Source organism: Camelus ferus, chromosome 1 (genome assembly GCF_009834535.1).
Source record: "Camelus ferus isolate YT-003-E chromosome 1, BCGSAC_Cfer_1.0, whole genome shotgun sequence".
Taxonomy (NCBI): Eukaryota; Metazoa; Chordata; class Mammalia; order Artiodactyla; family Camelidae; genus Camelus; species Camelus ferus.
This window is the reverse complement of record NC_045696.1, coordinates 74,575,624-74,587,758: the sequence shown is the minus strand read 5'-3', so window position 1 is coordinate 74,587,758 and position 12,135 is coordinate 74,575,624. Positions and strand designations below refer to the sequence as shown.

The window sequence follows — 12,135 nt, the reverse complement described above, 5'->3', positions numbered from 1 at the left end:
GAATATTTCCAGAAAGAAAGCAGACTTGTCCTTATGGAGCTGTATTCTAGCCCAGGATAAAGGGAGGGCAACAAGGAAGAAATGCACAAGTAAGGATGCGCCACGGTGTTACTTGGAGCTCTGTGGACAACAGTAAAGCAGGGTTGGGGTGAGGTGGGGTGGAAGGAGAAGAATTTGCTGTTTTATAAGAAAGGCCTCTGGGAGATGACCTTTGATTGAGACCTTGATGAAGCGAGGGGTGGATTATGCGGCATCTGAAAGAAGAGCTCAGGTAGAAGGAACAGTAGGTGTGGAGGCTTGAAGTCCTCTGTATTCACGAGAGGAGTAGCCAGGGGGCTGGAGTAGCTGGAGTGGAGTGAGGAGGAGAGCATGAGGAGGTGCGGGGGGCCTCACAGGTCATTGTACAAGTGAGGTTGGGCTTCCACTTAGACTGCTCTGGCAGCCACACTGAGAATGGTGGGGAGGGGGCAGGGGAGGGAGCAGGGCGTCCAGGTAGGAGGGGAGGCTGTTGTATTAATTCGGGCAAGAGAGGATGGTTGCTGGGATTAGGGGTTACTAGTGGAGGTGGTTAAGATGTGGTTGGATTCTCTATAAAGTCTGAAGGAAATGCTGGATATATTTTTGAAGGATTTGCTGATGGATTGGATGTGTGTAGAGTATGTGAAATAAGTCAAGATTTTGTCCTGAGTTCCTGGAAGAAGGGAATCACCACGAACTGATGTAGATAAAGCTGAGAAGATGCTCAGCGAACGGGGAATGAAAGGGAATTTTCTCAGCCTGACCCCACAGCTCACCTCGTACTTACTGGTGGAAGACTGAATGCTCTTCCCCTAAGAGCAGGAACAAGACAAGGATGTCCACCCTTGCCACTGCTGTTTAACGTGGGGCAAGAGGCTCTAGCCACGGCAGTTACACAAGAAAAAGAAACAGGCAGCCAGATAAGCCAGGAAGAGGTAAAACTATTTCTGTTTAGCCAATGACATAGTCTTGTATATAGAGAATCCTAAGGAATCGACTTTAAAAACTATCAGGACTAATAAATGGGTTCAGCAAGATTGTAGGAAACAAGATCAATATACAAAATTTAATTGTAGTTCTGTACATTAGCAGTGAACATTCTGGAAATGAAATTAGGAAAATGTTTGCATTGAACGCCATGAGACTGGATGAGATCACCCAGAGAGGGAGGGAGAGAGGAAATGAGGTGGGGGGGTGGGGAGGGAGAGAGAGAGAGAGAGAGAGAGAGAGTGAGAGAGAGAGTGAGAGAGAGAGAGAGAGAGAGAGAGAGTGAGTGAGAGTGAGTGTGTGTGTGTGTGTGTGTGTGTGTGTGTGTGTGTGTGTGTGTGCGCGCAAGCAAGCAAGCAAGCAAGCAAGCAAGCAAGCAAGCGCGCACAGAGGAAAGAAAGGTCTGAGGTCAGAGCCCCAGGTCACCAATATTTAAAGGTCAGCGAGAAGAGTAGAAGCCAGTGAGGCATCTGGGCAACCAACATAGAGTCATGTCCTGGGGGCAAATGCTTGAGGAAGGAGGAGGTGGTCCACAGTATGCAAAGTGCTGAAGGGTAAGATGAGGAGGGAGGATTCACAGCTGAGTATTTGGATGGGTACTGGCAACCAGCAAGAGGGAGAGAATGGCAGAGAGAGGGGCCAGGGAAAGGGTCTATCCAGAACCAATACACTTGTAAAATACAACAGAAATTGAGTACTAAAAAAATGAATATGTAAGGCCATTTTTCCCCTATTAGATTCAACAGGCATGACTGCTACTCTAAGTTATTAAGAAAGCTTGTCAGTGCTCACTCGGTGTCTGTGCTGCCTCATCGCAGTCTGCAGCAGTTTGCGGAGCTGGGCTGGTACCAGCCTCGGGACCCACTGTGTGTTGCGTAGGTGTTGTGTAGGCCTAGGACTGGCCAGGGGAGCATGAGCTGAATTTCCTCCACTGTGGATTTGTACAGCATCCTGTGCTCGATGGCGGGAGGTACTTGTTAGGGAGTAAACATCCATCTCGTGCTCTAAGTAAGGCTACACATCTGTTCAGGCAGGAAGCCTGAAGTTTGGTCCCATATAGTTTATAACCATGAGCAAGTCAGAAATCACAAGACGCATATCCTGAGCATCATCCCTTCCTGGAAACGGTACCAGCTATCTGCTGTCTTCTTCCTAATCCTGACATTTGTGTGGTATTTTAGTCTGAACTGCTCATTTAAGCCTCACACAACCTTGTGAAGTGGGTGGATTTTTCATTTCTGTGAAGAAATGGGCTCAGAGATGAGACAACTTCTCCACCCGCATGCTGCTCGGAAGTGATGGAGCCAGGACCACCCTTTTAGACCTGTGAGCTTGCCCCCAGACTGGGCTGTGGGATTTTTAACCCCATTTCAGATAGGAACTTACTGTCGGCTGTGCTCTGATTGTTTATGTCCTGCTTTTGATATGAATTTGCAGGTTGAAGTTGGTGTCACTTGGGATGTGTGTGTATGTGGGTGTTCTCAGCATAGCAAGTAAACAGACTGTGTCTTTCAAGCTGAACAGTTGCTGGATTACACTCTTACTGGCTTTAAATTCTGATCAGAAGTGCTATTGATTTCTAGAAATGCCACCTTGTAACTGAGTTGTTTCTTCTTTCACAGTGTACGAATTATTTGCGTTCATCAGTCACATGGGAACATCTACAATGAGTGGCCATTATGTTTGCCACATCAAAAAGGAAGGAAGGTGAGTCTTTTTGAGAAGGTAAAAGGAGATCTGTTTGAGCACCTGCTATGTGCCAGCCACTCCACTAGGTGTTTCATATGTTATCTCATTTGGTTCTCACAATAGGGGTAGACTCTTAAAGCCATTTTATACATCAAGACTCTGAGGCTCAGGGAGGCTGAGTAGCTCGACCGTAGCAGCTGCGTCTGAGCTGGTGTTCAGAGCCCCTCTCCACCGTCATAGCAAGGCGGCTTCCCAAAGTAAAGGCGCACCCTGCAGCAGGATGTCCACATTTGGACTCTGTGGGATTGTCAGATTTGGCCAGCAAAATGAAGGAAAGCGAGAAAACCAGGATGCCCCATTACATTTGAATTTCAGATAGTGAATCACTTGTTAGTATAAATAGGTGTCAACTATCGCATGGGACATACTTGCATTAAAAAAGTTGTTTGTTCCTTATGTGATGCTCACATTTGACTGGGTGAGTTAACCCAGTGTTCTATCTGGCAACCCTAACGCCCAGTGTTTGCCCTCTTGCAGCCTTGGCTTCTTAAGGATTGTAGGGTGTGTGGTGAGCCGGGAATGAGACAGTTGTGGGGCGTGAGGCCGCTGCTCTCTTCAGAACCTTGAACCTTCTCTCTGGGCTGGATCCACACAGGCCCCCCTGGTCTCCCTTCCTTGAGCTCCCCCTGAGTAGCCTGGCCTGTGGGTCAGCATCCCTGCTGAGGCAGTGCCTGGGCCGCGTGGGCGCGGGAGGAGCGTGTTCCCTTGGTCCTCCTGGTAGGACGTTAACCTCTCACTCGGGGCCCCGCACTGCAGGGGTGACTGGTTCCCACCCGGGGGTCCACTGTTCTCCTTTCTGGTGTGTCTTTTAGTTTTGTCTTCTCAACTTGATTCATAAAATAGTTGAGCACAGGAACTTGGTTTGGAGTGAATTGTTTTTATTACCAATCACGATGACTCTTTGAAAAATACTTTTCTTAAGAAAAATAGCTTAATTATAATTTAAAAAGCAGTGAAATTCATTATAAGGAATTTGTAAAATACAAAAACATACAGAGAATATGGGGTCTGGAAGCCTAGAGATAACCATTGTCTGTATTTCGATACAGTTCTCTTTGTTTTATTGTTTTCATCGGGAGAGGGTGTGCATGTCTGTATACACACGTCCTACATGGAAACGTGTGTATGTATTTACAACTTTTGTAAAGCTTAAAGTCCACACACAGTGTGTATAACTTTGTAACCTGCTTTTCCCCACTTCATATTGTGATTATTTTCTCACTTTACCAAGTATTCTTTGAAGGTATTTTAATAGTTGGACAGTTCACTGCATGTCTACTTACTTTTGATTTTTAGCTAGTTTTACACCTAAGGCTGAAATGAACACATACTTCTTTGACTCAGTTTCTGAGGCCATCTCTGGTTTCTACAAATGAAATTAGGAGAACAAAGGGTTTGAAATGTTTGGAGGCTCCCTTGGGAACTACTTTTTGATCAAATGTGAGGATAAAAAAGCAGTTGTCCTTCCCTGCTAGCGTTCTGCTTCCCTTCATACAGCGGACTTGAGTTTGGTTTATCGAGAACATCTTGATTGTTTTAGGTTTGGTGCAGTAACTTTCTTCTGCAGTATTTCCTGGAACTGACTTAAACCCATCAAATGCTTCTGTCTTTGTTTTCAGATGGGTGATCTACAACGACCACAAAGTCTGTGCCTCCGAAAGGCCCCCTAAAGACCTGGGCTACCTGTACTTTTACCGCAGGGTACCGAGCTAAACCTCACGTGCAGACTGGCGAGAAGAAGCCATATGCCTTTTTAATTTGCCAAAAAAAAAAAAAAAAAAAGAAAAAAAAGAAGTTGGGACAGCCAGACATGAAGGAATACATGGGGTATTTATAGTTTATTTAAAGAACATCATTTGATGCCTTCTGAAATAGAACTGGGAGGAAATTTCTATCAGTGATGATACACTACTGTAGATAGTTTTTCTTTTTATAAATGTTTAAGAAGAGAATGATTTAAAAAGAGAAGTGTTCATATTGCTGGTGGGGGATCTGTCACTGGCACATCAAAACAGGACTGTGCCACCAGCCCTCTGTTGTAGTTTGGGGGTCAGCGGCCGCGGCCGCCAGAGAACCCAGGTCGTGGGGCCAGTCCTGTCGCCTCACCCACAATAAACAAAAAGCCCACTTTTGTTTCATATCGAACATCAGTAACCAGGCTGGGCTTTACTTGTGACATAATTTTTTTCATGATGCACAATAGTTTCTGACCTCTCCATGTACAGTAGATTAGAACATCCACAACGAGAGATGTTTAATTTAAATCATATCAAAATTCATAATCTGATTGTGTGAATGTGTGTGAGAATGAGACCCAGAGTGTGAGACCTTTCTAGGCAACTAGAAAACCTGTGACGGGTTGGTTTTTAAAGGTTAAAATAGGTGGTATTAAGCATAGCTGGAGAAAGCAAGTAAATATTTTAAAGAAACTATAACTCAGGAACAGTTTAAAAAATTAGCTCCCCCACTTAGATGTTCAGGCGTAAAAAGGGCTGTGGCCCCTTTCCGTGCTGTCAAGAATCCCTGTGGGTTTGTGCCACTGGTATCAACACAGATGCCCACAGCAGCACATATTGTTCTTTGCCAAAGGTAGATGGATTCTGTCTGTCAGCAGCCCTTCCCCTAAGGCGTTGTGGTGTGTATTGTTAGTTAGGATAGCTGATTTCTTCCTGCCATAACACGTGACAGCTCCCTGGAATCATGCTAACTGCGCCAGATTTGTCTGTCGTTTTCTCATCCCCCAGCAATCTGCTTGCCTCCGTTTCTACTTTTTCTGGGGCCAGAGTCTCCTCTCTGCCCTTTCTTGGCTTGTCACCTCCTGACTTGCCTCACTGCTTATCTGCTGTGACCAACAGTGTGATCTTGGGCAGTTTAAGGGTTTCAGTTGCAAAGAAACTTTACATGACATTATGAAAGACCATCGTTTCCATTTTTGGTATTTTAGTATTTTAGTTGCAATCTGGAATTGGATCAGAGTTTCAAATGTGATGAAAAAAGTAGAAGGCTAGTGCTCTAAAATTTTCCTACTGCGCTGTACCAAATGCCAGGGCCTCTGGAGTTTCTATTTCAGATTCTTCAGTCAAATAAAGCTGGATTTATTGCTGTCTGCTTAACATGCATTTGATTGGTAGAAAGGATCTTTCTGGAAACTGTAGGAAAATAAAGCAGAATCAGTTGGGTGAAATACAGCACAGAATTTCACAGTTCTGTGAAATACAGAAATGGGACGATGACTTGTGAGTTATGAACAGTCAGGATTCTGGTTTTGATTGGGGCCCTGCTCACAGGAGATCAGTGATACTTTGTGTGCGAGGGATGGGGAGCCTGAGGCCTGTGGCCCGGGGACCTGGGTGCTGCTGAGCTGGGCGAGTCCCTCAGCCTCCCTGTGCCTCACTCGTCTGCACAATGGTGTGGTGACACCTGCCCTCTCCTTCCAGCTGTGCTTGGAGGATCTGGCGAGAGCCGGTGTGACAAGTGTCGTGCGCAGGCAGGTCCTGGTAGAGTCAGTGTCCTCTCTTGTCTGATCTGATGTTTTCTTCAGTTTGAGAACAAATGAGATTGGCAGGAGGGAGCTCATGGTGTGAAAATCCTCTACTAAACTCTGCCCCCTGGTGTCACCTTCGAACATGGTCTCGGACATCCTAGAGCAGTCCCAGTCTGGGACACGGGTCCCTGTCTCCTGCAGAAACCCCCACACTAAGGAGCCTTACAAAATCCAGTCTCCTCATGGCCGAGTCTCATAGAATAATGACTCCAAACACACATCCAAAATGACGTCTTTTCACTGCTGGTACGAAGTGAAGGCCTTTTTTGGGGGGTGGGAGGGTGGTTGGGAATTTGGATTGAAATGTGGAGAAAATGGCATGTGTATTTTGAACAACAAAAAAATTTATAATCAAACTTTGAAAAACAAATGGTGCAAAGTTGGTATATAAGATTATAGGCTACACATTAATTCATTCAGTAGGAAAAGAAATTTAGCCCTTTTGATACCTAACCATATTGTAAGAAAATGTAACATGGCTGCCTTTTTTTTTTTCTGCGTCACAAAACAAAGGGCTATTTCTATAAGGCAAAGTTTTATATGTGTGCTATTCTTTATTTCCGATTGAGAGTTGGGAAAAACTGGAGCAAATATTGGTTTTCTTTTATGCTTACCAATGCATTTACATGTATATCTTAATATATTTCAAGGCAAGTTTCCCTGGAATCAGAGTCTGGAATATACTGCTAATTTTCCACATGTATGTAGATGAGATGATGACTGAAACTGGAATAGTGTGTGTATTTTGTCAACTGATCATCAGCCTGTTAGGACTCTTCTGTGTGAGGCGTGCTGGTGTAATTGTGAAATTCTCACTGTGTGTGGCTGTACGTGTGAAGGAGAGCACCTTCTTCCTGTAAATATCTTTTGATACCCATTTGTGTAAAATCCTGATGAATATGTCTTTGGAGAATACAGCTATCAGATTTTTATTTTGTCAGTTGATCTAAATGCCCATATAACTAATCAGAAATCCAGTTTGGCTCAGCTTGGGATTTTTTTTTTGAGGGGAGAAGAAGTATGCAGAAGGGACGAGTCATGTTTGAATGCGGCTTCACGTCAGCACTGCTTTAATGCTTTGAACTGACGTGTCGTTTTCTCCCACCCACAAGAGAATGTGCCTGGCGCTCCCTGGGCTCACCGTGGGCCGGAGGGAGTGGCCCGAGCCTCTTACCCCCAACATCATTTACTCCCTCTGCCTGAACTGGATGGAGCCTCACCTGCAATTCACAGTGAGAGCACCTGGGCTTGTAGCCCGGCTCCGCTTCTGAGTGTGATGGGACTGGGTCACAGTACTTCTCTCAGCCTTTTCCTTTAAAGTGAGTGGGTTAGACCAGTAAGCTCACAAGTCCCTTTCTGCCGTCACATCCAATTCTATTTTTATTTTCCTATGGTTACAGCTGGGGTCAGGCATGTGAGATGCGAGGGATCACACAGAGGCTAGACGTTAGGCTTTTGGTTTGTTACAGCTCACGCACCCCACTTTAGAACCTGCCTCATTTTTAGTGTCCCCACCCCAACTGCTCATTCCCACTTTCTTGAGTAATTTCTTTGGTAATTATCCCATCTCCCTCCTCCAACACCCACTGCCCCCCCAACCTCCAACGCTGGAAACTCCACTTCCCAGTTGGTAAGGTGTTTTGTTACTGTCCTCCTTGAAAATGAGAAATCTGTTTAAAAACACCTCCTGCCCTAAAAAATCTGAGAGCTACCTTCTGCTGACTTTGTGACCTTAATGGAATATTTTCTTACTCTAACTCAGTTATAGCTGTGATCCTTAAATAAGATTTTCTGCCACAGAAAGGATGCCTTTTCACCTCGTAGGCATCACTGTTGCTAAATCACACCATCTGCAGGGAAATGGCCAGGGGCAGGACTGGGGGATAGGATTAGATAAAACGTGGTTCTATCTTTACCTAAGGTCAGAAGTCCTAGGTTCTGTACCCTGACGCTGGTGTGTGAGATCGCCCACGCAGTGCCATGGAGGTTCCCTACTCAGTAAGTCATCCTGGAAGAGTGTGTGTTACGAGTCTCTAGATCTGCACTGTTCAGTAAGTCATCCGTGGTCACGTGTGGCTAATGACCTCTGGAAATGTGTCTTGTCCAAACTGAGGTGCTGTACACAGGAAATACACACCAGACTTTGAAGGCATGGTAACAAAAAGGGAATGTAAAATAGTGCATCAATATTTTCTATTGATTTTATGTGCTAAAATGACAATACTTTAGATATATTAAATAAGGTATTATTAAAATTTTATCTTTTTTCCAAATGTGGCTACCAAGAAATTTTGAAATTGGACACGTGACTTGCATTGTACGTCTGCTGGACAGTGCTTCTCTAGACCAAGTCGGGTCGGGGAGGCAGTGAGATGCCATAGGAGTGGAAGGTAATTCTCTGAAGCATCCAGGCAGACAGAGGCAACACAAATGTTTTTGCTGGAGTTGGGAGCACTGTGAGGCACAGAACAAATGCCTTCCAGAAAGCAGAAGTTTTTTTTACATAAAAACCAATATATGTAAGACCCCTATTAAAAAAGCAAATGAGTCCAAACCCCGTTCCTTCAGCTTTGCCTAGAAGCTGCCAGCTTTGCATTTATTTTCTAAGCATCTTGTAGGTGCCAGGGATGTCAGCCACATGAGGATGCTGGGCGGACTTATTTCACTTTGGGCAACATTCTCTTGTGGTTTCCCCTCCACAGGTATTGTTTCATCTGTTCAGAGCTGGGCATGTTAAAATCCTGTGCAAATCTTGCCGCTCCTCCCGGCCTCAGCAGAGGGCTCAGCCTGTGGGCAGCGCCTGTCTGCCCAGCAGGGTTTGACACTGGCTCCTGAAAGAGTGTGTCTGTTTTATTTCGCACTAGTCACAGTTGTTTAAAATATCTCAAATGTTTTGGGAGAGTATTTGCCTGTGATAGAAAGAGAGATGGATGATTTATTGCTTCAGTTGTTTTAAAATTAAAAGCTATTCTCACAATCTGAGGTCCCTTCATGGCTTTTTGTTTCTTTCGCAAGATGCCAAGTAAACAGATTCTGCCTTTTACAGGTTCTTATCCATCAGTGGAACAGGTAACTTGGGACAGTGCCTAATTTTATTTCTTTCTAGGGTTTCTTTGTGTGGGCCCTGAGGCTGCCTGGTCCCCATCAGTGGTGGAACATCCGCAGTGGCAAGACGTTATCCCGGGAGGGAGGGAGGGGCCCGGGCGGGGGTGTCTGCTGTCTTTCAGAACTTCTCTACTGGGTTTCAAGTTGCACATTGGAATCAGTTGAAACCTTTCTGTGGGTTTCCGGCTCTCAGTTTGCTGGTGGCTTCCTTGACACAGGTATAGGCAGAATCAACACTAGTTGCATTGAGGGATTTCAGCAGTTTTATGAAGCCGTGTTTCTAGGCTGTATATGAGTTTCCTGTTGCTGCTGTAACAGATTACCACAAACTTAGTGGCTTAAAACAACACATTTCTTAGGTCAGAAAGTCTGGAAATGGGTCTCACAAGGCTAAAATCAAGGTGTTGGCAGGGAAGCTGGAGGAGAGAACCCATTCGTTGTGTCTTCCAGCTTTTGGAAGCTGTTCTTGTTCCCTGGCTCACACCCTCCTGACAGCATTGGCTTTCCTCCAGCATCTACTTACGTTGTTATATCTCTGTCACTGGTTCTCCTGCCTTTCTTACAGAGACCCTTATGATTACATTGGGTTTGCCCAGATATTCCAGAGGAATCTTCCCATCTCAGGATCCTTAACTACAGCTGCAGTGTTCCTTTTCCCATGTAAGGTAACACAGTCACAGATGGGGGGGGACATTATTTTGCCTACCATATAGGAGACGCTAGTTACTACTTAAAATATGTTTATTCAGTGCTTAAAATTTTTAAAAGAATGAACCTCTGCTTCTAAAAATCCAAGTGAAATGACTGACACCAGTGTTACGCCGTATGTTTTGGTGAGGGGGTGAGAGGAAAAGGGAATGATTGGGAGAGTGAGGGGTCATTTACAATCCAGAGAACTGTGAAGTTTTAGGACCATGTTTGCAAGCCAGTTGCTGTTTACATCCCCTTGATCCGTCCCACTGTGTCCAGTGGGAGAGTGTACCAGTGTGTGTATGTGCTGTTTGAACTTATGGTCCTGCTTTTCAAATGTCGTCAGGGACAAACTTCAGTCACAGTGGGGAAGTTTAATAGGAAAATGGTGAGTTATCCTCATGTAGCCAATTACTTAAAAATCTACTCGGAAAAGTCTTTCAGTGAGGTCAGGAGGCAGGGTGGGATAATGGGAAGAAGCATAGAGACACGGCCAAATCCTGTTGTCAACACAGGGTAGCTGTGTGACTGTGCAAAGCACTTAATATCCTAAGACTCAGTCATCCCATCTGTTCAGTGGGCATAATACTTGAGTTCGAGTATCACAGGATACTTTTACTGTGCTATTTTATGTCATGTTAACCCATATAGCATTTTGGGTTACTCTAAGGAGTTTTTGACCCATTGAGTCTAAAAAATTCCTTTAAAACAATCAGAATTATACCAGCATTGATGACTTTTTTTTTTTTTCAGGAAATAATTCCATTAAGCCAATTTATGTTGTTATTCTGTATAGCATGGTTCATCATTCAGTAAATACTAACGGTCTACCATGTGCTGGGCATTGTTTTTCTTAGCTGTGTCAGTAAACAAAGTAGACTAGGTCTCTGCCCTTGCCGAGTCAATTTTCTACCAGGGACAGACAGATACTAAACATAAGAAATAAGCAAGTACGTTAGAAGAGATTGAGTCCTATGGAAAAAAGAAAACGAAGAGCAGGGGTGGAGGTGCAGACTGAAGGACTAAATTGGATACTCAGGGAAGGCATCGTCTGGAGGTGAGATTTGAATGAAGGATTGGAGGAGGTGAAGGAGTCATTCGAATGGATGTTTGGGGGAAGGACGTGCTTGGCAGAGGGACTAACTGGAGCACTGACTCCGGGGTGGGGACATTTCTGATCTGTCAGAGAAGCAGCAAGGGGACCAGTGTGGTTGGAAGGAAGGGAGTTAGTGGGAGAGGAGAGTGGAAGGGGCCAGATCACCTGAGCCTGGGAGGTGTTGGAAGGGCTTGACTCTAGAGTGCAAGGGGGGCCATTACAGGGTCTTGAGCAGAGCAGTGACCTGATCTAAGTTCCAAGAAGATAATTCTTTGTTTAGAGTAGATGATAGGAGGGCCAGGGAGGAAGTAGGAGCTACTGTGGCAAGTGAGGGGAGAGGATCATGGCTCAGATGGATGGGGTAGCAGTGGAGGTGGTATGGATGGCCAGATTCTGGACACATTTGAAGGTAAAGCCAATAGAATTTCCTGCTGGATAGGATGTGGGATGTGAGGGGATAAGCGTAGCTAAGGCTGCCCCCAAGTTTTTGTTCTGTGCAACTGAAGAATGTAGTTGCAATCAGCTAAGGTGGTTAGGGTGCGGTGGGGTTGGAGGTGGTGGTGGGGAAGGATGGCCAGTTTGGGATACATTGGGTTTGAAATGTCTGTTAGACCTCTGTGGTCGATGTTGAGTAGGAAGCTGGATATGCAGCTCTGGACTTTGAGAGAGAAGTCCTGACTGTCGGTAATGGGAGTGGTTGGTATTTAGATGGTATTTAAAGCCATGCGACTGGGTGAGATCATCAATGGAGGGAGACAGGAAATATAAGAGGTCCAGGGACTGAGCCTTTCAACATAAGAAGTCAGGGAGAAGATGAGCCACAAAGGAGACGTGAAGAGAGACCACCAATATGCATGGAAACCAAGACGATGGCACCTGGAAGTGGAACCCAAGTGGAGAAGGCGTCTTGAGGAGGTGAGAGTGATCACCTGCCAGATAACTGCGG

General features: G+C 45.2%; 1 protein-coding gene across 1 annotated transcript in view; it reads left to right on the top strand.

Moving 5' to 3' along the window:
* The window catches only part of USP13 (ubiquitin specific peptidase 13), a 116,123-nt gene extending 106,848 nt beyond the window's left edge, over positions 1 to 9,275 (top strand). Inside the window, 2 exon segments of the mRNA XM_032483799.1 lie at positions 2,628 to 2,712; positions 4,374 to 9,275. Coding sequence (XP_032339690.1) covers positions 2,628 to 2,712; positions 4,374 to 4,467 — 179 coding nt within the window. The 3' untranslated portion in view covers positions 4,468 to 9,275.
* Positions 9,276 to 12,135: the final 2,860 nt, after the last annotated feature.